Genomic DNA, 25,763 nt, shown 5'->3' with positions numbered 1-25,763 from the left:
TTCATCTCTAAGATAAAAAATTAAACAAAATAAAAGTCCTTTTTCTTGTAGGCTTTACCAGCCAGAACTATTGCTTTACCTTTTAGTTATGAGTAATTTCTAATTCCTCTTTAAAGTGAATCCAGTAATGAATCTAGTAATTCTAGTTGTGATTCATCCCATCCACTTGATAGTAATAATCCAGCTAATTCATCTTCTGCCATTCCTAATCCCTGCATACCCTGATGAGCATCTTGCACTTCTACGGCCGGACCAGGATGTGTATCAGAAGTGCAGGCTAACAGGGAATCTAATGGCAACAATGGGAGTGGATCGTCCACGTCCATTTCTGCAGCCTCAATAGGCGTCAATTGGGATAGCATAGGCATTGAAATTACCTGACGAATTAGGAGAATATATTATTTATCATCAATGTAATTGTTAGTGTTACAACTAACTACTTGATTTTTTACCTTATATGAAGTATCTGGAAATATATCAGCATTTTCCTCGCATTGAGAATTAGTAGACAGTGTAGGGATAGGATCTATTATTTTTGATCGTTTTCGATTAGACTCTGCCCGTTCTTTGTCAGAAATTGCTCTCTTTTTAAATCGTCTACGTTCTTGTAGCCTATAATTTATGCATTATATTGATTTAATTATTTATTTCCTTTTTACGTTTATGCATAAATAAACGTGTTTATTTTTTTATTATATGCCTATATTAAATGTAATAAAGCAAACGAAGTAATTGAATATAATAAAAAGAAAGAAATTAAATAATTCATAAATGTTGTTAAATATATAATTTATTAAATCATATTAATTAATTTGAATGTAACGGCTTATGAAATTTGCTACTGTGCTGCCATCTTTAGCATAACAAAGATTTTATTTTGACATTTAGTTTGTCAGCCGTGTGCAAGTCAATGTGAAAGACATGTGAGATGTAAAATGTTATGAAAAATTGAAAATATGATGTTATTAAAGAAACCTATATCTTTAAGTTATTGTCAGTGGAGAAAATTAAGCAGCAAATGTCGAAGGGTTGTTGTAACTGGAATGGGGGCTGTATGCCCTGTAGGGTTAAATGTGAAACAGTCCTGGGAAACGATAATTGCAGGTTTGTTAAACATGTTTTTAGTCCTATGCTCAATATCATTATTATTATTATAATATGAAATAGGAGGTTGTGGAATTCGTAAATTGGATGAAAGATATAATAATTTGCCATGCAAAATTGCTGGTGTTATATCTAGTGAAGAACTTAATGTTGAGGGTCGATTCAAGAAATCTGAATTAAGAACAATGACACCGGCTATAACATATGCAATGATTGCGGCTGAAGAGGCTTTGAAAGATTCAAAATACGAATGTAATGATGAAGAATCATTAAATTCAACTGGTGTAGCTGTCGGTATTGGAATGGTTGATTTAGAAGAAGTACTGAGGACAAATGAATCTCTTCTGCAAGGATACAACAAAGTAAGTCCATTTTTTGTCCCTAAAATTCTACCTAATATGGCTGCTGGTCAAATAAGTATGAAATTTGGATTTCGTGGTCCAAATCATTCTGTGTCTACTGCTTGTGCAACAGGAGCCCATTCCATAGGGGACGCATTTAGATTCATTCGTAACGGCGATGCTACAGTAATGTTAGCTGGGGGGGCTGAGGCTTGCATAAGCCCTTTAGCTATTGCTGCATTTTGTAGGTTAAGAGCACTTTGCACATCATCCAATGACAATCCTGAGAAGGCTTCTCGGCCTTTTGACAGGGATAGAAATGGTTTTGTCATGGGTGAAGGTTCTGCAATATTTGTTTTGGAAGAGCTTGAACATGCCTTGGGTAGAAATGCACAAATATATGCTGAGATCCTTGGATATGGATTATCCAGCGATGCATCTCATTTAACATCACCTAGGGAAGATGGTATGGGAGCTACATTAGCTATGTCCAGAGCTTTAAAAGATGCAAATGTTAATTCAAATGATATAAGTTATGTCAATGCTCATGCAACGTCTACTCCAATTGGTGATGCCATAGAAACTAGAGCCATCAAAACACTATTTGGTGATCATTCCCCTGAGCTAATGGTATCTTCAACTAAAGGAGCTCATGGGCATTTACTAGGAGCTGCTGGCAATATAGAAACAGTATTTACTGTAATGGCAATCAAAACTGGTATTGTACCACCAACAATAAATTTAGAAAATCTAACTGAAGATATGGACTTGAATTATGTGCCTAATAAATCTTGTGATTGGAAGAGTTGTGATAAGAGAATAGCTTTGAAAAATGCTTTTGGTTTTGGAGGTACAAATGCATCATTATGTATAGGCGAATATAGAGAGATGTAATCATATAATGCTTATATGCTGATTTTAAAAAGAGATTATATAATAGTTTTGTAATACAAATAAATAAAATATATTTTAATATAATTTTATGCCCTTTTTTCTATTACCTGTCTGGATCCATTTTCCAAAATCCTCCTTTGCCTCTTTCATCTTTGGACCTTGCTACTTTTACAAACACCTTGTTCAATGACAAGTTATGGCGAATGGAGTTCTATTAAAAATGATAGATGTTACTTTAATTTTTATTGTAATGCCACATACATATCCTTAATAAATATCATAGTACTCATTCACAAGGATAAATAGTTAATCAAAAAACAATTTATGTTTTTAAACCTGGTTATTAGGTGTTAATAAATTTGAAGTAAGGTGAGAAACTTTGGAATGAGCAATTATAGAAAAATTTGAACGATTGTAAGATATTAAAACTCATCTATTTGGGGCTGGAGCTCCTAAAACATTATTTCTAGAATTAATCAATAATATTTTGCAGTGGCCATGTTTAAGCTCATTATTTATTTACACGCGTAGAAGCTACGGCGTCGCTAGTTTATGATTAATTTATCTCTTACTAAGCCTTAATTTGATGGATTATTTGAATTTTAACATATAATTGAATTCAAATTCAATTAATGTCTAATAGTTGCATTTAAATTTTGTTTCATTTTTACTATTTTTGTTCTACATTTGAATAATTTATAACGAAAGCAAAAATATCGCAGTAGGTAAGGCATAAATTATTCAGCTGATCATTAGTGCAGCATATATAATGCGGACACATGTCTTATTAACGATGATTATATATATATATATATATATATATATATATATATAATTATAAAAAATAAAAACTATATGCAATAGTATTATACACCAATAGTATAGACCCATACATCAACCTTATTAACCGGAGAAATGATTTTGATAAAGGAATCAATTAAAATTTATTCGAACTTGCAATTATTACCTGCCAGCTTGGATCAGCCATTCTGTAGTATGCGAAATTTTCCTTTATCCACGCGTAGATTTCGCTCAGCGTCATTTTGTTTCCATTTTCTCTCATCGCCATACAAATCATAGTCGCGTATGAAAATGGGGGTTTCACCGAGGTTCTGATGGAGTACATTTCTTGATTTCGTTTGAATTCTTCATGACAACGAGTTATGCTTTGATGCAGTTTCATAGATCTTTTTCAGAATAAAAACGTTATTTATTTATTTCATTTTTTTTCAACCTTAATAAATTCTTAAAAAGTCTTTCGAGTAAGTTTACCATCGGTCCGCAACTTGAATTCGATAGTATTTGTTTAAATTTCGGGAAAAATTCTCAAAGTATCTTTCGTGTAAGTCCAGCAACATGAAATGTGTTATATTAATTTAGATTTCTAAAATATTTCATAAAAAGTTTTTCAAGTAAGCCCAGTATAGGTCAATAATAATATGAAATCGATAATATTGGTTTAGATTTTCAAAACAATTCATAAAATGTTCAAGTAAGTTCACTATATAATATACACTATATGGTCAATATTTCTGAAATATATTTAATAAAATGTCCACTACAGGGTCAAAAACATGAAATCCATATTTATTTATTTAGAATTCAAAGAAATTCTTTTAAAAATGGCTTATTATGTGTGATTCAAATATTATACCAACAATATAAAATCCATCATATTTATGGTTTTATAATTTTATGATTTTTTTACAAATTGAAATAAATATTATGCATTTTATGCTATTGGTCCAATATTTGAATTAGCGAATATTATGAAATATTATAGGTTTACAAGTAGTAGTAGTTTAATTATAAAAACTCAAAAAAGTTTGGAATAATCACCCATGTTAACATTTCAAACTTCTATCGTCACAATCGTATCGCTAAGAATGGAAATAAATACATGGAACTGATTCAAAATTATTACCTTGTGGTACGTTCTGGTCCATTTCGAGGAGAAATATTTTGATGATTTGGTGAATCTGGTGGAGTAGGTAAAGCAGGGACTGCCATAATATTTGTGATATTTTGCAGCCAACTTAAACAAGTTAGATCGCAGTGATCATCATCCGATTCTTCTTCATAATCTTCATTATTATTGGAGTCGTTGCCGGTACTGCTGTTACCACTTTTGTTCTTATCGGTAGTCATTGAAGTAGAAGATGAATCTTTGGAATCTTCTTCGTGATACTGATTGGCCTTCTGTAAGAGAGTTGAAAATCATTCAGTCATTTAATCAATTAATTGGAACAGCATTTCCATTAATTTTATACTAACGGTTGACTCAGAAGATCTTTGAATATCCTCGTCTTCAAATTCAATTTGGGTGCTGATGGTAACTTCATGGCTCATAGGAGGAGGACAGTTATCGTCTTCCATAGTAATGAAAAACATTGGCATTTGCTGGGTTGCATCGAATGATGTTTCTCGTCTTTGGAGCAACATCATTGCACCGCCTTCTGAAATTACATAGAATTAAATGTTGATTTAAGAAAATGGTCAGAAAATTGTCATTTTATGTCAATAATTTAAAAATGATTGGGCGCAAAATCAAATATTTATTGCATTTTTTCTTTTCTTGAAAACATATGTGAATATATATATATATATATATATATATATATATACCATTGTTTTCCAAAAAAATGAGAAAATGCATTAAATATGTTACTTTTTTTATACATATTGAAGTTTTTGTAGTAATTTTGATGCAGAGTTATGTGTGCCAAATTCTTTAGTCAGTACATCGAAGAGATAAGATAAAATTGAATAATACGTAATATTTTTTTTATATTTATACATAATTTAATTCCAGTTTATAAAATCATTTGAATAAAAAAAAAGTCAAGCAAATTGATAACGGTCACTAGAAATTAGTCACTAGAATTCTCTTACTATAAGTTAAGAATAGTTGATCCTTTTTTTCATAAGTAAGTTTCTAGTATATACTATACTAACGAATATTAAACCAAAAGCTAAAAATTAAACCAAATTTCATCAATAAATAAGTTTTTGCATAACGAGATTAACAAAGTTAAAGTCATAGTTTTTAAGTAATTACTTAAAAACTATGATTTCAACTTTGTTTCAATGTACACTTTTTTTTATTATAATGTAATATATGTACTAAGGTTTTCGGTACATTTATTTTATTCAAAAATAAAAATTCATTGATATACTATCACTGCTGTACATTTTGCAAATGCTGCGAATATCACAATTCAAAATAATTTTCTTTTGCTATGAAATAATCGTTAATAATTTAAAATAAAATATATTCAAAAAAACAATATTAATCATATTGTTTTTTAGAAAATATGCCTTAGTTTTTAGATAGATTTAAATATCTTATAAATCATATTTCAATGCAAACCAATTAATCATTTCTCATCTTAATTAAAACATCATCTAGTTTCTTTTATTAACCCAAATCAAATCCAATTATATCTGTAAAACGATAAAAAAAATATTTTTATTTAATTAAAAAATATAATTTACTCATATACTATCATTGCTGTACATTTCACAAATACTGCAAATATCATAATTCAAAATAATTTTGTTTTGCTTCGAAATAATCGTTAATAATTTAAAATGAAATATGTTAAAAAAAAACAATATTCAACATATTGTTTTTTTGGAAATTTGCCTTAGTTTTTAGATAGATTCAAATATCTTATATATAATATTCCAACGCGAACCAACTAATCATTTCTCATCTTAATTAAAACATCGTCTAATTTCTTTTATTAACCCAAATCAAATCCAATTATATCTGTAAAACGATAAAAAAATATTTTTATTTAATTCAAAAATATAATTCACTCATATACTATTACAATATATATATATATATTGCTGTACATTTCGCAAATGCTGCAAATATCATAATTCAAAATAATTTTGTTTTGCTTCGAAATAATCGTTAATAATTTAAAATGAAATATGTTCAAAAAAAAAACAATATTCAACATATTGTTTTTTGAAAATTTGCCTGATTTTTTAAATAGATTTAAATATCTTATATATAATATTCCAACGCGAACCAACTAATCATTTCTAATCTTAATTAAAACATCATCAAGCTTCTTTTATTAACTCAAATCAAATCCAATTATATCTGTAAAACGATAAAAAATTACCATAAACCTCTCCAACTAGCAAATATCGACCAAATGCCAAGGGATTTTACTATCTAACTCGAGCGCGGCAAGTGGCGCGATGAAAATCTAAATCGTACAAGAGTGGGAATATAATGAATTTTTCCCCAAGGGGGATGTAGAGTCGTGTTATAACGTTCGACGAGCTGACCAATGGCGCACGGAACCCCGGCCAGGCCGCTCGATAACTGGTGGGAATAGGCGTGATTTTCTACCCTTGGCGTTCAAACGCCGGGGGGCAGTTGGCCGGTGGAAACTGCTTTTCGGGGAAACCGAGAGGGTAGAATTCGGAGCAAGAGATGTCGGAAAGATTTTGACCAATAGGATGCGGACAAGTTTTTCCGCGAATTTAGTAACACTCATGCTAACTCCATTGATTTACCGGCATCTACTTGTGGCGGATTTAACTGTTTCCAACATTACTGTTCTTTTAGGAAGATAGTTTTTTTAATAATAACAATTTCGATATATTTTAGCATATTTTATATAAAAATAATTTTATATAAAACAAATTTATAGAATGTATATAATATTCATATTCTATAAATTCGTTTCGTAGAATTTTCCCAGAAATTCATTGACTAATGAACACTAGTCCAAAGCTCAAAATTTGAAATTTGAGCTTTGGGCACAATTTTATATAATATATGAAAATTATCATAAAAATTATTATGAAAATTTATAAAATATATTTATCTTTGTACTGATCTCCTGACAAAAGTGCATGCATTTGTTTAATGTAAGGACTATAAAAGTGGTTAGTGGCTGGACTATAAAAGTGGTTAAGGTTTATTTAGCTTCGGAATAATTTAGCTTCTGTGATGATTTTTATTGAGACGACGATAAGATTCTATCAAAATATGATTCTATCAAGCATAATTTATTTTACTTATTGGGTGACATATTTTTATTTGATCTTTAATCGCATATTTGAAGATTATTGTTAATAACTATATAACGTACATCAAGATATAATTCTTATTAAAACAGATAATTATATATAAAAGCGCACCAATAATTAATAAGACGCAAATACAAATAAAAATGTATTTAATACAAATAATACTTCACAATCAAATCAAATACATGAATGAAACAGAACTAGATGCAAATATTAGCAGTAATAATTTCGACCATCTCGCCACGAAGGTTGAATTATGACTGATTGTGAGGTACAATAAACTTTTCGTATTGCACCCTCTATGGTTCCGAACCCGAAACTATTCAATTAGATAACAATTTTTGAAGTTTAGTATCATCTGGTAACAATTCATAGTTTTGTCCCTTTCTGACCCCAATAAAAGACGTTCGCAATAACAACTAAAATCATTCTGTATTTGGACCTCTCGGCAGACACTGCAGTCAGTGGTAAGTCTTTCAAAAAATATTTATGTATTATGTAATCATTTCGTGCATTCAGTTTCAAGAACGTGTGTTTTGGTTGATTCGATTTGACTTGATTTTCTGCTGAATTATAATTATAAGAATGTAAATAAATTGAAGTAAAAATTCGTCTCTTTAATATTGAACGATTTGCGTTGCATTTTCTAATCCAATATATTTGTGCTGAAGTGTCGCCGTAGTGTTTATTGTTGTGAAAATATTTAATTTTAGCCTTTGACTTAACATAAAAAATTTAATGCAATCTTTAGATTATTAAATTTAAATATAATATTAAATTTTAATATAAATTTTATGTTTCAAATATTTACGATTGACTACATTTGTTTTATTTCAGATTTCATACAGTGTTTTGCGCAGTGGCGGATTGCTTTAGGGATTTATTGTGCATGAATTTTTTTTTATTCAATCACATTGACAATTTTTATTTTTTATAATTTTGTTAAATTGTTTATAATTTTGTTAAATTATAATTTTGAGTTATTTGCGTCCACATTTTAATTTTTTTTTTGTTCGTGCGAGGACATGTTCGTAATTTTAATATCGTTTGAAACGATTTCCGCGTTTAAATGTGTTCCTGTCGCCTACCCCCCACGGCAGGTTCTAGTAATTCGTGTTTCGTTAATAAATTATTTTTTTCATTTGGTGTATGGGTCCTTGCGATGTTTTTCCCAGAAGCAACGCAACCCCATACACTTTAATTTATAATTAGTATTATTTGTGCAATGTTTAATTTTTTGGAATTATTTTATTAGTAGCATGGATGTAAATAACTCGTCTAAAATCTAAAAACTTTGTTAAATAAATTACTTGTTTTTATTTTTACTGATTTTTCTGCTGCAATGCAATGAATATGCTCTAATTAAATCATTTAAATTTATTGTGATTGCACAATAAGTCTCCTAAACGGAGAAATGTTGAAGACTTAATGTTTGAAGTTAAAAAAAAGGTAAGATGATACAAAACCCTATTTTTGTAAAAAAATAACAAAATTGACATTTATTTTAGTGTAAATGGGCCTCAACTAAAGATACCAGGGGGTTGAGTACTATAATGAAGAGGAGAACATGTGCACCGATAAGATGTACCAGAGCACTGGCAGCAGGTAAATACGAGCAGGCTACCACATAGTATTTATAAATCATTGTCTATTTCGTTTCTTTCAAGTCACTTTTTATTTCAGGATTGCAGAATTAATTTCTCACCGCGACGGCAAGCACCAGGACTGCTAGGAGATTGTGGTGGATTAAAAAGGTTGAAGGTACCCTTTTTGGGGTGCAATGACTGCTACTTGGTACATCTTAGCATTGCATTTACCAATATACAGGGTTTACCTTGGCGCCCCAATCTGACTTTTAATAAAAACCGGTAATTATCTATAGAGTGCGTAACTAACTACACGAATGAAACAGAATCTATACTTATTAATTTATTTAATGTTACCTAGTTGTGTTCGTCGTAGGTGCCAAGATATGACTGTATTTTTGTAGTCATGTCTTAAGTCTAAATTCTGATATACTATTGTTTTGGTTGATCAAAAAGCTTGAAATTATAGATGTGTATGATACGGCGTGATGACAAAGGAGATCGCATACAATCGGAGAACCCTCACTTTTTCTGGATTGTGTGTTCTTCGCCCATGGAACAACACACGCACCACTATACACTAACTGCCTTGAGGGCTTGTGTACTTCCGACTCGATTGACTACCTTAGAGGACTGATACTTAAAAAGTGATTGCGTCTTTGTAACGACAGCATGCAATGTTTCCAAAGGGTTGCACAACCTTTAGTGCAAACTACATCCGCCGCCCGCCTATATGGTTCCTGTCGTATGTGGTCCAGAGTCGCGATAAAGACTACATACATCATTTCAAAGTTGTTTCTAAACTAAATCCCCACCTGCCTATAAGGCTCCTGTCGTATGAGGTCCGGAGTTGCAATCGTTTTTTAGTATCAGTCCTCTCAGATGGTCAATCCAATACGGAGGACACAAGTTAGTGCATTAGTGATGGTTGTGATGTTGTGCCAGGGAAAAAGAACACGATCTAGAAAAATCCGATCAAGTTTTCCGATTTTAAGCTTTCCCCTGCGTAATTACGCCGTTCTATACATTTTTAATCATTTCTAGCTTTATCATTACCTCATTGTTAGTGCATTCGAATTTAGGCTTAATGCATCACTATACATAAGTGCGGTCAAGCTCTCGGATCTGTAAACATAACTCGGTAACAATCGATAAGTTGGTAAGCAGATTCTGTTTTAATTGTGTAGTTAGTTAAAATCTCCACTGGTAACTGCAGATTTTGTTGAGTCGAATTAGGGCGCTAAGGTAAACCCTTCATATTGGAGAGTGAGATGCTAAACATACCAAATAGCAATCTTTACACTCTAACAAGAGTACCCTTAACCCTTTCAGTTCACCTCAATATGAATACCTACAGGTTTTCTCGTATTCATAAGTTAATATTAAGTAATTAGACCTTGGTTAGATATAAGTATATAATATTTTTATTTTTGTTACCGGGGCCCCGTTTGTATGTTTGCCCCTATTTCTAGGGGCACTTGTGTTTTTTTTATCTCATTTCAGATGTCTTTCCAAGAAAATTGCTTACCAAGTGAGTACCAAGAACTACTTCCACAACCCATAGGAGAAATTGGTCAGACTAATTGATGTATCAAGACATAAAAAATATTGGCATACTGCTAAGTAATATGTATAAATCTTTTTTTTTTTATTTCAGGGTTACAGAATTAATTTCTTTTCGCACCACAAAGCATCAGGACTTCCAAATAACTGCCAGGAGGGAGGATATGCATATGTAGAGGTTTTTATCGTATTATTGTTAATTAGACCTTAGTTATAACCATATATTCTTTCATTAATATAACCGGGGCCCCGTTTGTAAGTTTGTCCCTATTAGGGGCATTTGTGTTTTTTTTTCTTATTTCAGATATCTTCCCAAGAAAATTGCTTACCAAGTGAGTACCAAGAACTACTTCCACAACCCATAAGAGAAAATTGGTCAGACTAATTGATGTACCTAGATACTAAAATTATTGGCATACTGCTTTTTATGTATAAATCTTTTTTCTTTTTATTTTAGGGTTACAGAATTGATTGCTTTTCGCACCACAAAGCACAAGGACTTCCAAATAACTGCTAGGAGGATATGCATATTTAAAGGTTTTTATCCTATTATTGTTAATTTGATCTTATTATTAGTTATGACCATATATTCTTTTATTAATATAACCGGGGCCCCGTTTATTTGTTTGTCCCTATTTTTAGGGGCATTTGTGTTTTTTTTTTCATTTCAGATGTCTTTCAAAGAAGACATTGTATTGTATGTCTATATGTTTTACCAAGATATACACGAACCACCAAGAGACCACTACCGAATTAAAGGATATGTACAAGTGGGTACCAACAATTACTTCTGCAACCCATACGAATAAATGTAATGAAATTCTTGTTTACCTCTTTTTAGGTCTTGCACGAGATTTGGCAGAAAATATCAACTCAAAACCAACTAGCACCACTACTACCTGAACTACCGCCTACAACTGAATTGGATGATATGACATAATCGAAAGGTAAATTAACTGTGAGATAAGACTTGTATTATTATAGTAGTATTTATTTAATATCAGGTTAGGGGGCGTTTTGACATTAAAATCTTCGGTCGTACCTTTTTTGGGGTTGTTCGCGTACTTTTATTCAGAGCTCAAAAGGGTGGCGTCATGAAAGAACCTTTCTTACATTTTTCGCGCTTTTTTTACATTAATTAATTAATAATTGCTAATCGCAAAATCATTTAACCATAAACTTCATAGGCTGGGAACCTATGAAGTTTTTTTCCAAGTGTTTACATGGTGGATCTGGGGGGTACATCATGTAAATGCTCTTTTTTTATAAATTTACAATCATCGCTAAAATACTAAAATACAGATTTTATATTGATTTTTTTCTTTACCACGAGAGGTTCTTTCATTTACAAAAACCGAAATTTTTGGGTACATTAGGTCATTTCGCGGGGATTATTCTTTTCGCGATATATTCGGGTCAGTTAGGTATAATTAGTTTGTAAGTTAGTTTAAGTGGATTAGGGCTGCACAAATCGATACTTAGTAGTATTTACACTATATCCATTTCCATCTGAAATGTTAGAAACGTAAATATGAATAGAAGTATCTATTTCTGTGGCGACACCACATTAAAAAAAACGCGCCTGGCAACTTTACCCCATGGGTGGTGAGGAAAAGAGTTGCATCCTAATTAAGTACATATAAGTATCAAAATTAAAATATTTAAATATGTTAATTAATAAACATAAATGTGTCAATATATGTGTGCGCGTCACTGATAATTAACTAATATCGAAATATCTTAAAATAAAATTTTTGCAAAATAATCTCTGCTTTTTAATATGTGGTTAATGTTATTTTTATATTTTTTTTTTCAGAACTTCATAAAGAATTATTAGATACTTTCAGAAAGAATATTGTCAATAATTATTAATTTTGAATTAGTTGAAAAAATACTATAAATACTACAATGCGAAGAGTTATATAGTTTTTGATAAAATATATTTTATCTCTTCGCATTGTAGTATGTATATAGTATTTTTTCAATCTCTAATTCAAAATCAATAACTATTATTCTTTTTAAAAGCATCTAATAATTCTTTAGTATATGTGAGATTTAAAACTTACTTAACATTTGAATTATTTTCGATATACACAAAAAAAAATGTTTGAAAAAAAAAATTTGAAACAATTTTTTTTTTTCAAAATTACTTATTTTTTATTCATTATCATTCAAATCGGACGCTTAGATCTCTCAAAAACTGCCATTTTTGCACATTTAGCAGGGTATCCCCGAAACGGCTGGACCTGCCTTTGCCAAAAGTTAATTACCACCTCTCCCCATCATTACAAATTGAATGTTTTTTAGATCATTCAAATTGGATGCTCCGTTCTCTCAAAAACTCGATTTCTATTTTCTGCACTCTCTTTGCTCCGTAACTCCGACATTACTATATAAAATTACTATAAAAGTTAAAAATTATATCTAAATAATTTAAAATGAATTGTTCAATTAAAAAAGTAAAATTTTGTCTACTAAAAAGGGCGCCTGAACGGATAGGGCCTAGGGCGGCAGAAAGCTTAATCCGCCACTGCTATAATCAGTATTAAAAGAGAAAGCGTACAAAGAAAATTTGCAAAGTGATATAGTCCTTAATATTTTTAAAAAACACAAAGACATTAGTTTTAACTATTTAATACAAACTTGTTTATTAGTTTTAATTGAATGTAGTGTGTAGTTTATCAGTATTTCTCAGTGAATTTTATTAGCCATCGTAACAATTTTTATACGTAATAAAGGAATGTTTTATTCGATATTATCTTAAATTTATTGATTTTCTAAGCTAATATTTGAACTTATCTTCACTGTTATATCTGGCATGAATCATTATTTAGGTGGAAAAAAACTTGTTTCACATATTTCTACTTTTTTTAAATATAGTTTTTAGATATAGTTCCCGGGGAACTGTATCTAAAAATTGTAAATTATGGGTTCCAAACTATTTTATCATCCTTTAGCTGTATTTTACTCTGCCTATATATCTGAAGAATTCGGCAATGAAAGTTAATTTATTTCTCAAGAATATATAATATAATCAATTTACTAATTTATTTGATACTCTCTACTCCATGAAAATTCGACTTGATGATTTTATGATTTCCTTACTTTTAAAGTTATTCTGAATCGCTTAATACAAAAATTGAGAAAAGAATGTATATGTATGAATGTGTGTGAGCAGAGAAGTACAAAGTTATTTATCCACGCCTGTTCCAAAAATTTTGAACAGATTTTGACCATTCAAAATCTTTTGAAAACTTTTTGGTAAAGATCGACCAGGAGTTTTCATAGTGAATTTCATTGTTTGAACAATTGTTCCCTAGCTATTTTAATTAAACTTCGCAAAATTCTATCATAACGATTTGAAAAGTTGCTAAATTTTCAATTCTTATTGATTAAGACGATTATTCACTCATTTACACACACGGGATGTTTACTTAGAACTTTTCTTAAAGCAATGTGGTACTTGTATCTAGTTTTTATAATGTAATGTGATCAATAGATTCTGTTATGTATTAAATTTGGTTTAGCCCTATTGTTGTACATAACCTTAGTTTGACACGGTGAATTCCTAGAACAATTATCTAATTCGAAGAATAAATTTAGAGCTTGTGAAAATATCGATTCCATTTTAGAAAACTTTATTTAATCTATGAATATTCAGTTTTCAATTTCTTTACTTATGTCATGGTTAATTTGTGTAAAACTTTGCTAAATAGTATTGGAATTTTTAAATAACTTAGGAAAATCTACGTAAGACAGCACATAGAAATATAAGTATTTTATATATTATGAATAATAAAAATGGTACTTATGCGAATATGATGGCTTCATAAAGATACTGAAAAAATAAATAAATTTAAACCCAAAATTAGGAGCAAATTTTTTGATATTTCTAACTGATTTCGTCTGTGGATCTAAGTTTGTTTACATTGATACACTATCTAATCATCTTAATACAAAACTAACGAAGGAAATTAAATAAATTGGAATCGGAAGATCGGAAGTCCCATGACATCGCCAAGAATATATTCCGGAAGGTTGAGTACGTTACCGGAAATTTGGGCTTTACACGTATTTCATGTTCAATTTCATTAACGTTACACCTTGATATATTTTCGTAACATTATTAGTATAATATAAAAACAGCAGTTAAAAATATTTCCGGTCTCTCTGAAATTATTTTCAAGCATTGCGTCGTATGTAATTATTGTATACAGACCATAATAAATTACTATAGTTATAAAAAAAAACATAAACAATGTTTTTACATATTTTTTACAAGTGTTAACTCGACCCTTAGTTAAAAGGGTAATCTGGTGTAGAGGAATGAATTTTAGGTTATTAAATTATCAAATCAATCAATCAAAAGCCAATATATTTTTACTATTATTTTTTTATAAATCATTTATCAACGTTACAAAAGTACAGAAAAAGTAAAAAAACATTAAAATGTTAATAATTTTAAAAATTAGCTTTTGTTGAAAAAATTGGCACGTGACCGTGTCCACGATTGCAACCCTCGAAGTAATCCGAAATGAAAAAAAAGATTATTATTCTAGGATTACATTATAATTTTAATAGTAGATGAACTAAATCTAAATATATTATCTAAAACTTCACAATTTTACTTGTATTAGATAATGATAATAAAATATTAAAAGTAATTATCAACATTTTCATTAAATCATGGTATCAATACTGAGGATAACATTCTTTATTTCTACCATTGATTTCCATATTTATCATTATAAAACCTTGTTACTTCTACCCTTACCTATTTTTTTATTTTTAATTGCGGAGAATTTGTCTTCTATTATTGACTAGTGACGCAATGAAAAGCTAACCAATTGACGAAAATAATCGAAAAAACTGTATTTATATAACAACTGAACTAAAAGTCTAATCTAGATTTAAGTGACATTTTAAAAGAAATCAATATTTAAGTGATTCGTTAACATTATAATGTTAGAAATCATTATAAATTCTTCAATATTGTACAAATTTGCCAAACATGCTAGATATTGTTGACAATTAGTTTAAATTTTGGGTATTATTAAACGAACGTATGATCTAAAAGTCCATTAATTCAAGCTGCAATTTAACCATTAGTCGTAGGCCTCAAATAATTTAAGGTGTTTGCTTAGGCAATGAATTCCATCAATGTGCGAAGTTTTGTGAAAATCGTCAAAACTCATTTCAGAAATTATTTGAGAAGAAACAATACAACATATCTTCACCGCTTTCACCGAACGGATATCGTTCAAAGCTTTTTTGTAATTCTAAAAATTGATTCAAGATTTTCGGCAAAAACGAGGACGAACAATTTCACACTTGCTAATTATAAAAAACGGCTTGGCTGATTGTAGCGAATAGCTAATGAATTCTAATCAGTCCTTGATGAGTTTTATCGAATGAATTTAAATTTTTGAAATCTGTGCAGCCTTTTTTGAAAAAACTTCGACGAGAGGTCAAATTTTTTCTCATATACATACATACGTATACTAATTTACATTTTTTTGAATTTTGGGGTCAAACGACTGAAATTAGTATAATAATAGCAATCGCAAATCGAATTTTCTGGCAAAAACATAAATGTCTTTTTGTGAAGTTAGAAAGTGCGATATTTACTTTATTTTTATCGTAAAAAATAGCATACATCAACAGAGGTAAAATCGAACGTCTCGAATAATCAGCAATATATATTATATAAATAAAGATTAAGAAATAACATTCACATTATTATTATATTTTATAATAGTATTAGTTTGCGAATGACATCTTTGTTGGATAAGACATTATTTCTAGCATTTAAGTCATTCATTTAATGAAAATACAAAATATCATTAACCGATTTGTTCTGTTAAAGTTTCCAATGAACAGATTTCCAAATCAATTTAAAAAAAAACACATTTTTTACCAAAACTACCTAAAAAGTATCAGAAATTTCCTTAATAATAAAAAGAACTTACCTCGACCCTAAAACTCCCAAAAACTTGTATCACAATATCACTTTTATTTTATTAAAAAAATAGTCTTACTTATACTAATTCAACACAAATTCAAATAAACTCGCGACAACTATAATCCATCAGACGATGTCACTTAACATAATTCCCCTCGATTGATATTTGTCCTTTCCTTCGAGGTTTCCGCGGAACGCTTAAGTGACGCAATCAAACTGACCGGCGAAGAGCCAGCGATCGCGGTCGTTCGGTCGATGCTGGCAGCCGGGAAGGCATTTTCTTTTCCCATTAACGTCGGGAGTGGGGAAAAACCGACTCATTCAATTGTACACCCACTAGAATTCTACCCACGGACACGAAGGGGGTTGTTTTGTACAGGTGGAATAGTGGACTGTTACTGGCTCGAGCCCTATCGCACCGATGTATGGGGGTTATTTGTATTTTGGTAAAGTTTGTACGCGCGTTGAAGTAGATAAGAGGGTACTCGGATTAGAACATATGTTATTACGAGAAACTTTTCGAAAAATAACTGAATTTTAATATCACTGTTTTATTTTCGTGAAACTGAAAAAATATGTTACTGCTTTTGTTATTCATACAACAATAATTTTAATTAACAATAATTGTTAACAAACAACAATCATTTATTTCAAAAAATCTTTTACAAAATATATGGAATAGATAACGTTGGTGATGATTTCTAGGAATTATAAACAATGCATTTTATAAAAAAGTCTTCATATTTTTTTTTATATTTATTTATTAATAGCAATCAAGATACAATTTATCTTATAAGCTATTGTGATACAAAGAAGAAAAATATATATATATATATATATATATATATATATATATATAATAAAAAAATATAATAATAATAATAATGAATAAATAAAAAATAAAAATAATAATAATAATTATTATTATAATAAAGAAAAAAGAAATAATTAACTAGAGTTCACTCCAATGAGTGAAGCCTAGTGTTTCATTTAAGGTCGGTTCATAATTTATGATGTTACTTTGAACTATATACCTTTTTATAATTTTAATGGATCTTTTTTTTTCTTCATTATATATTAAATTTTGTCAATCCCCAAATCACTAACATTGGTCAGTTTTAAACCCCATTTCTTATTCCCTAAATTTTACGTGTTATGTATAAAAAAATCTCTGATATCATAAGCAATAAAAGACACATAGTCAAGTTAAAAAATCAAAAAAGCTCTTTATTATTATCAGTTCTAATGAAAAAAATATTTAAAAACAATTTAATAATAATTTTTCCATTACAGTCAATTAATTGTTATAGTATTTCAAATTAGATTCAATAATTTCTTACGCATTTCCATGAAACACCAAAATTTTAAAAAAATGTTAACGTAATATAATACATGTTTCAAAAAAATGCAATTACAGTTCAAATTAGTTATTTCGTTTAATTTAATCAATTTATACTTACTAACTTCTGAATATAATTATTTACAATTTTTAATAATAATTAGTATATAATTATAATTACAATTTCTTATTATTATTTTTTACACTTTTGCACAATATACAAAGATTGGAGAAATGTTTTTATTAGAGTAAGATATTAGGTATTTAAAATATTGCATGCGGTTTATAATTATTTTATACCCGTTTAATTCAATTAACAATTATTCACAAACTTTGATTTAAAATTATTTTTTGCGCTTTTGAAGGTATCGCAAATAGTTTCATAGAAAATTGAGCTATCGCTTAGAATTTTAATTTAAAGTTAAATCAAAGTAAACAATAGTTAATTAGTAGTGTTTGGGTACATAATTCGTAATGTTTTAAGTTATACAATAAATAAATTTAAATTTGATAGTTTATAAATTGATTCAAAATCTATAAACAAGAAAATTATATTGTTACAATAGAAAATTGAGATATCGAAAATTGAGTTATTGAACATTGGGATTTTAATTTGAAATTACCTTAAAGTAAACAATAGTTAATTAGTAGTGTATATGATATATCTTATATATAAAAATAAATCGCAAAATGTGTTGGTAAGCGCATAACTCAACAACGCCTGGACCAAATTGGCCAATTCTTTTTTTAAAATGTTCGTTGAAGTCCAAGGATAAGTTCCGGGAAAACCCTAAAAACAGCCCTTTTCTTTTTCACATACAAACGTTTTCTATCTAAAACGTAGAATCAATTTGAGCTTTATTGCTATTATATAAAATTCATATTAAACTGCAAGCATTCATTGTATACTCCTTCTAAACGATTATTCGGATTTTGATCAATCTTTCTGAAGTTTGTTAAGGAAATTTTCTAGGATGTATGTGCAATATTGTAGAAATAAATGAAAAAAATTTCAAAAAACGACATGTCATTGTTTGCATTCAGAACAAATGAAAACTATCATCTGCCAAAAATTTCAATTTACCTATGAACCTAGACAATATTAGAATATGAGTAATAAATTTATGATTATGAATAAGAAAAATGAAATGTCTACATTATTATTGCCAAAACGCAGCTGAGATGTGCCAGAAATTAAAATAATATAAAATACAGTATCTGTATGGCAGATTGAATGGTACACATATGAACAGGATATGGCAAATTAATTCACTTAAAATATGAAATTAAGCATTAATCAGGGCCGGTCCTACCTTTGATGCGATGCATGCAAAAAACACGAGCGCACGCCTTAGGGGGCGCCAACACAAGATTCGGATATTAAATTTTCAATATAGTTTTTTTCAATATATAATTTCTTTGCATCTTTTACTAATCTTTCCACAATCTTTTTAAAATTCGTACTTTGCAACAACAAATGGAAAAGTAAAGATGAATACATACAGTTCGGCTCTCACGATATCGATTAGGAAAAGTTTAAGATGCAATTTTGGACATCTTAAATAATAAAAAATTAAATTAATTTAATCCAACATGAAGTACCAGTGTTATGTTATGGTTATGGTTATGTTACACCGTTTAAAAGACTTTAATTTCCAATATAGTGTGGGAATTGAAACTCATCATTTTATTTAAAGCAGTTCTACATTTAACATCGCTCATATTATAAATGTATATGCATTTTGGTGTGAAGAGTAATTCAAAAAACAATAATTATTATTTTTAGGCAAACGGTAAATATTAGTTTATTATATTAAAAAATTGTAGACATGGATAAAGGACAACGTCTGTCGGGTCATCTAGTAATAAAGAATTATAAAGTTTCTCATAGTTTTCATTAACAAAAATGTAAAAAGAGCTCGTATTTTTTTATAACTAACGAAAACAAATAGCACATAGATGCAATTATTAAAATAAAACCAACTAAAGTGTAATGTTGTGTATATCATTTCTCCTTCGTCCTGGCAGGTGGGTTGACGGTCGGTCAAGCGTGGCTACCTGCCTCTGCGGCACGGTGCCAGGCTGTCAGCTTGCAAAGGGCGCTTAGTCCTTAACATATGCGAAACACTGAAATTAATACTAGTCTTCCTTCTTTCTTAGGCGTCAGTCTTGTCAGCTGATACACAAATAGTTAAAAAACATACGGTTGCATTTTTTTAACGGAAGAATTTCTGTAAGACACGATGACAAGATTAAAACTGGTTTCTCTCACGATCAGGCTAATGTGGAATATTAAAAACTACGATTTTTAAAAATAACTGAATTATGCAAAGCAATTAATAGTAAGATTTCAAGTATATCAACATGTTTCGAGTATATCATCACGGTTTGTTGATCATACGTTTACCCTTTCATATTCTTAATCATATATTTCCATAACTTTTTTGTATAGTTGCATCCCTTGCGCTTTGCCCTGGACGTTCTATTTATCTTTATTTTTTTTATAACTTTCCAGCTATTTTAAAGTCTGGTCATAAACACAAAAAACGTAAAAAGACATGTTAAAAGTTTATACATTTGTTAATTGCATTAGAAATAAAGTAAGTTATAAGTGAAATTGCAGAAAATTTTATAAGGAATACTATAAGGAAATTGAAGACAAAGAAGACTGAAGAGTTATATATAAAGATATTTTAATTATAATAGATATTATATTAATGAAATAGTCAAATGAAATGTATATATAAAATATGAAAACGGTTTTTCATAATCTCTTTTCATATAGATATGAAAATAATGTATATATATATATATATATATATAAATAAATAAAAATAATAATAATAATAATAATATCTGGCTAATGATGTCCAGACTACATACAGAGGAGATCGGTAATAAAACTAAATCTCCTTTTCTCTAGGTATTGTGCTACAATTTTTAAACCGTTTTTACACTTTTCTCTTAAGTTTACCAGAAATGCTACAATAGTATCAAAAAGCGCAAAAAAAATTACAGAGCCTAAGTCCAAAAATTATGCGATAACAAACGAATGACTTTTTTTCTGGTCTATTTAGAAATATTGTATATGATTTTTTATTAATGATAGTATAATGTAAGTAAATTGATATTATGAATAATAATTGATTATTAAAATTAAATCAATACAATTAATTAATTAAATGTAACTATAGTGTATTGCACTACTCAATTTTCACTTTTCTTTCGTTGGCGTAGACCCCTTGAAATTTCTTATGGACCACTTTGGGAATCACCTTTCTAAATCTTTCAATCTCTCTATCGGAATTCAAAGAATTGCACAACAAATTTCATTAAAAAAATAATAAAAATATAAAATTTGTGAAGGAAAATTGGCGCCTATTTTTAATGCCCGTTATGACATTTGCTCATCATATCGCATGTGGAATGAAACAGCCCCTATAATGGAAAAAAATCCATTAAAATCATCATTTCACAGTCCAGTGATTGCTTCTTGAAAAGAAAAATAAATATTAACGATGGAAAAGAAACTTATAAAGTTTTATTCAAAATTCTTTAAATGGAAATATCGAATTATTATATTATTGAAATCTTATTTATCATTTTTGAAACAATTTTCCTGGGTTGATTTTAATAGTTTAAAAATATATGTCAAACTTTTCATTAATTCTGATCGTTATTATGAGGCGCTTATCTGGATCTTTAGTACAATTTATTATTTAATCGTCATATAGTTTTGAATATCATTTTTTGGAAGCATGTCCATTTATTATTATAATTCTCAATTCAAAATTTAATTTCCTATCAGAGCTATACTATATTCAACTATATTCAAGTTCTTCTTAGCACGATTTTTGTGCTAAAAAATTTATAAAATCTTATATTGACTATATCTCTTATTTATGCATGTACAACCAAAAAAATACTTGCTTTAATCAATAAATGACTAGGCGTAAGTGGAATTTTAGTTTAATGCAAGTTAACGAAACAATAAGAATTAGCAACTTTAAAAATTGTGACAATATTTTTTTTAATTTTATATATTTGATATGATAGTTAATTCGATGAATTTTTGTAAATCAACCAATTTTCACAGGTCTATGAGATTTTAATGTGTTCATTAAGATCATTAACTCTACTATCGTTTCATCAAAAGAGTCAAAAAAAAGTTTTTAAAAATTAATTACGAAGAGGGCTTGTTGATATTACCGAAAGCCTAATCAGCAAGATTCCTAATTGATATCTTTCGAACGTTTTTTTTCAAGATTTTTGGAGAATGCGGACGAAGAATTTTGTTCTCAAGTATCCCAAAATTTATAGAAGTGTGTGAATGTACCGCATTTTTACTTCATTCAAAATGAAGTTAATGTTAAAAAAAATAACAATGATATTTATTAAAAATCAAATGATAAATATAGGAGTTGAGCATTAAATATACTACTAAAACAGCCGTCATGATACATTATTTTACAGTATAGACATAGACAGCTGTACTTATTGAAGTGTTACAAGTATGTAATTTTAAAATTGTTTCCATAAGCATAAATGCTTATGCGGGTTTTCTATTTGAAATTGATAATTTTTTATCTTCCGTTAGCCTTGACCATGCTGGTTTCCTTTGTTGTGAACAGAATAAAACAATGCAGTATATAAATAGAAAAATAACTCAGAAAACTATACAAATTAGATGCATTTTGCCTTAAGGCAAGTTGCATGAACTTCCGGATAGTGTAATTAATCGACTTTATTACTAGAATCGACCTAATTCTTATAGGAAATGAGGTCTTGCTATTTTGATAAAATATCCAACTAACCAATGCGATTTTCAATTGATATTTTTGAAATGGGCTTATTATAATAAAGGCAATAATTATAATTGAATGCAGTATAAAAGAATGCAATCCATTTTCGCAAACATTAAATTTGTATAATTCAACCACTTTCGTAGGCCTCTAATATTTTAGAGTGTTATTTGTTTAGATGAACTTTATTGGCATGTTGAATTTTATTAAAAACTCAAAAATATAACATTTAATTACGAAAAACGGCCTGGCTGATCTTGGACAAAAACTAATCAGCACGACTCGCAAATGATCTTAAGACTTATTCTTAATTTTATATGTTATGTATATTACGTGGACGATAGATCTTGCAAAACCTTTTCTACTTATTCTAAAAAAACGGCTTTGCTGATCGTTTTGCAAATTGAGAAATTTTTGATATTGAGAAAAACTATTCAGAATGACTAGAAAAACCAAAAGGCAAATAATTTGCTAGCCGAATTTTCTAGCGAAAATCAACTTATTGTATGATGTAAATTGGGTAAAATATATATATATATATATATATATATATATATATATATATATATATGGCATTTGAAAGGTAATTTACTAGACCACTGTCAATCAACGTTCTAGGATGCTACGATCAATATACTTTAGTGTTTCTCAATATTTCACTTCATTACTTTTAACAATATATTTATAAAATGTCTTGAAACATATGCATACAAACATTTAAATAATTTAATTGGTACTTGACATGATGTAAACGTTTATGTATACTTTTCTAGTCTTAACTTCTGTAAATGATGATGAAATCTGCTTTATGTGAAGAAAAATAGTGATAAACTCAATTTATTTAATAATTAATTCATTTGTGATTTTGAATCCTTCAAATGAATTTTAAAACTTCTATGTTTTGATTAATTTGTTTTAATTGTATGAGTTCTAAATTCATTCACAAAACCATCATACATCTAAACAAAAATTAATATAACTATAATTTGTGATTTTCTATTATTTGGGAATGATAAATATAATAAATAAATTCTGTTCTGATAAATGATAAATATAATAAATAAATATTATGCATATTTTGAACTTTTTTTTAAGGACAAGTTTGTTATTAGAATTTTGAATTTGGTGCCATTTTTCAAGTTACCCGCATTGGCTTTCCTTATGTCAATTTGACGTTCTTGAGCTCTGGTAAAGTGTCAGTAACTGATAACTCAAATGACTCAAATATAAACTATTTTAATAATATTCATTTTACATTATAATTTCTTCGATATGTTGCATTTGATCAAATTGTGCATAGTAATTTACTATATTAGTAATATTGCTTTATGTACTACGGAAGAGGATCATGGCGTTAAATATGCAGATAGATGTGAAGGTTAGTTTCAGCTTCAAAAAGTTATTATAATGTTATTTCAAGAAATTACTTATTTTTAGTCTGCAAAATTATGTCGATTGAGCTAGAGAACAGATTAGATGAAACAGGAAAAAGTCACGATGTTATCGAACTTGGATATTCAGTAGATGATGTAAAACCAAAGAAAAAAACCAAATATGAAAAGTCTGAGCTAAGATTATTGGAGTCATTAGAAGGTAAAACCAAAGAATGGTATCAGGACTTTAGTATTGTATGATGCCAAATACTTCATTGAAAAAGATAAATAAATATAAACCATTAAAAAAACATGTTTGCAGGAGTTTGCGAACGAATTCTGGAATATAATATACATAAAGAAAGGAAAGATAGCACCAGATTTGCGAAGGGTATGAGTGAAACATTCCAAACACTACATGGTTTAGTTGATAAAGGTGTTAAAGTAGATCTAGGCATTCCCTATGATCTTTGGGATAAACCATCTGTAGAAGTTACGAATATGAAAACTCAGGTTTGCTCAACTTTGACTACTGTACGAATAACATTATGTGTAATTGCATCAATACTTAATTTGTAGTGTGAAACGATGCTTGAAAACTATGAGTCAGATATTGAAGAATGGTATTTTAAACACCAGGGTTCTATACCTTTGAAACATTATTTATGTAAAGACAGAATTTTACATGGCTCAGACACAAAATGTTTGGAGGAGACCTTAAAACCGAAGGGAGATAGAAACGAACTTTAATATGAACAATATAAAGATCAATTATGTTACAGTATCTGCTTCAATGTCAAGCTTAATTTCTTATTTAGTAATATTAAGACTTGTGATATGCATTTGTGAAAGTGGTAATATTAATATTCAATAAGATTTTTGTAATCGTACATTGTATAACAATTTTGTGCCAATATATAAGATATAGTCACACAAAGTTCACATTTTTGGTTAAAAAAATATTTGAAAGAGAAAGGAAATGGGAATAATATATGTACACTAAAATACATACAGATTTGCTGTAATTAAGCAAACAGAATTAATGAATATCAAAAGTTACTTATACATTTTGCCACAAAGTATGCCATTTCTTTGCAATCATTTTCATTTGAGAATTTTAGTTTAAAAAATGATATGACAAACTACAAAATTTGATTGTTGGTTCATATTTCAATTTTATGCCTAAGTTTTGTAGTTGTTTTAAACCACAATATTTATTTTTCTTGTATTTTACATAGAATAATATTTATATAATTTGTATATAAAAGTAATTTATTCTTTACCTGAAAAACTTGCCAAATGACCTCACATAAAGTATTTTTAATTTTCACAGTTTGGCTGTTAAAATTTATTAAATTTTGATTGACAACTGTAATAAACTATAAGTAATGAACTAGTGAATCTAAAAATTAAACTGAACCCATTTATATGAGAAAAGTACTCAGTTACCGGCTACCGATGCCCTTTGCCAGATTTTCTGTCAATGCACTTTTTTCACATATGCTAAATAAGTTATTTTTGAATTTCGAACGTTTTTTACAGATGATTTTACTGAGTGTCTGTAATCTTCATCTCTTGGTCCCGAATTTTTATCTATGTTACTGTCAAATACTGTAATGTCAGTTTTCTCAATTATAGGTTAAGAAACGAGCAATGAATTTTATATTTTATAATTCAAGTGATATCTATTTTTTTTTATATATCATAAGATGAACAATGTATACATTAATTATATTTGTAC

At 28.8% G+C, this 25,763-nt stretch overlaps 4 protein-coding genes and 1 long non-coding RNA gene across 6 annotated transcripts; 4 read left to right on the top strand and 1 right to left on the bottom strand.

Moving 5' to 3' along the window:
• On the bottom strand, nucleotides 1–25,408 carry LOC113372296 (forkhead box protein J1-B-like). 2 transcript variants are annotated; one of them, XM_026612618.1, is made up of 7 exons: nucleotides 25,306–25,408; nucleotides 4,614–4,795; nucleotides 4,264–4,538; nucleotides 3,307–3,526; nucleotides 2,447–2,550; nucleotides 453–612; nucleotides 1–377 (listed from the first exon to the last, which is right to left on the bottom strand). In XM_026612618.1, the coding sequence occupies exons 2-7, from the start codon at nucleotides 4,782–4,784 to the stop codon at nucleotides 111–113; spliced, it is 1,197 nt and encodes a 398-aa protein (XP_026468403.1). In that variant the 5' UTR covers nucleotides 4,785–4,795; nucleotides 25,306–25,408; the 3' UTR covers nucleotides 1–110. The 2 variants fall into 2 exon arrangements, with proteins under 2 accessions (XP_026468403.1, XP_026468402.1); XM_026612617.1 differs by lacking the exon at nucleotides 25,306–25,408 and adding an exon at nucleotides 7,509–7,635.
• LOC113372295 (3-oxoacyl-[acyl-carrier-protein] synthase, mitochondrial-like) lies at nucleotides 899–2,367 on the top strand. Its single transcript, XM_026612616.1, has 2 exons — nucleotides 899–1,104; nucleotides 1,168–2,367. The coding sequence occupies exons 1-2, from the start codon at nucleotides 957–959 to the stop codon at nucleotides 2,337–2,339; spliced, it is 1,320 nt and encodes a 439-aa protein (XP_026468401.1). The 5' UTR covers nucleotides 899–956; the 3' UTR covers nucleotides 2,340–2,367.
• LOC113372299 lies at nucleotides 8,494–9,499 on the top strand. Its single transcript, XR_003366752.1, has 3 exons — nucleotides 8,494–8,846; nucleotides 8,906–9,002; nucleotides 9,081–9,499. It is a non-coding gene; the product is annotated as an uncharacterized LOC113372299 (long non-coding RNA).
• On the top strand, nucleotides 9,866–11,564 carry LOC113373580. Its single transcript, XM_026613871.1, has 7 exons — nucleotides 9,866–9,892; nucleotides 10,548–10,556; nucleotides 10,641–10,724; nucleotides 10,821–10,921; nucleotides 11,004–11,083; nucleotides 11,189–11,316; nucleotides 11,388–11,564. The coding sequence occupies exons 1-7, from the start codon at nucleotides 9,866–9,868 to the stop codon at nucleotides 11,484–11,486; spliced, it is 528 nt and encodes a 175-aa protein (XP_026469656.1). The 3' UTR covers nucleotides 11,487–11,564.
• Nucleotides 23,843–24,948, top strand: LOC113372298 (protein canopy homolog 4). Its single transcript, XM_026612619.1, has 4 exons — nucleotides 23,843–24,027; nucleotides 24,087–24,242; nucleotides 24,345–24,535; nucleotides 24,602–24,948. Exons 1-4 carry the CDS (start codon nucleotides 23,922–23,924, stop codon nucleotides 24,770–24,772), a joined length of 624 nt encoding a protein of 207 aa, XP_026468404.1. The 5' UTR covers nucleotides 23,843–23,921; the 3' UTR covers nucleotides 24,773–24,948.
• Nucleotides 25,409–25,763: the final 355 nt, after the last annotated feature.

This window comes from Ctenocephalides felis, unplaced genomic scaffold (assembly GCF_003426905.1).
Source record: "Ctenocephalides felis isolate EL2017-DRISC unplaced genomic scaffold, ASM342690v1 CF-g0.4_SCAFFOLD_01604, whole genome shotgun sequence".
Lineage (NCBI taxonomy): Eukaryota > Metazoa > Arthropoda > Insecta > Siphonaptera > Pulicidae > Ctenocephalides > Ctenocephalides felis.
This window is presented reverse-complemented; position numbering and strand designations above follow the sequence as displayed.

Bases quoted from the DNA above. Each gene is read 5' to 3' on its own strand.
- LOC113372296 (XM_026612618.1), bottom strand. From the start codon at position 4,784: ATGATGTTGCTCCAAAGACGAGAAACATCATTCGATGCAACCCAGCAA. The intron at 2,551-3,306 runs GTAATAATTGCA...CATTTTTAATAG, and splicing joins TGGCTGATCCAAGCTGGCAG to AACTCCATTCGCCATAACTT. The intron at 613-2,446 runs GTAATAGAAAAA...CATAAATTATAG, and splicing joins TGGAAAATGGATCCAGACAG to GCTACAAGAACGTAGACGAT.
- LOC113372295 (XM_026612616.1), top strand. From the start codon at position 957: ATGATGTTATTAAAGAAACCTATATCTTTAAGTTATTGTCAGTGGAGA. The intron at 1,105-1,167 runs GTTTGTTAAACA...AATATGAAATAG, and splicing joins CTGGGAAACGATAATTGCAG to GAGGTTGTGGAATTCGTAAA.
- LOC113372298 (XM_026612619.1), top strand. From the start codon at position 23,922: ATGTTGCATTTGATCAAATTGTGCATAGTAATTTACTATATTAGTAAT. The intron at 24,028-24,086 runs GTTAGTTTCAGC...ACTTATTTTTAG, and splicing joins ATATGCAGATAGATGTGAAG to TCTGCAAAATTATGTCGATT. The intron at 24,536-24,601 runs GTTTGCTCAACT...CTTAATTTGTAG, and splicing joins TTACGAATATGAAAACTCAG to TGTGAAACGATGCTTGAAAA.
- LOC113373580 (XM_026613871.1), top strand. From the start codon at position 9,866: ATGGTCAATCCAATACGGAGGACACAA. The intron at 10,725-10,820 runs GTTTTTATCGTA...TGTCCCTATTAG, and splicing joins GAGGATATGCATATGTAGAG to GGGCATTTGTGTTTTTTTTT. The intron at 10,922-11,003 runs GTCAGACTAATT...TTTTTATTTTAG, and splicing joins CAACCCATAAGAGAAAATTG to GGTTACAGAATTGATTGCTT.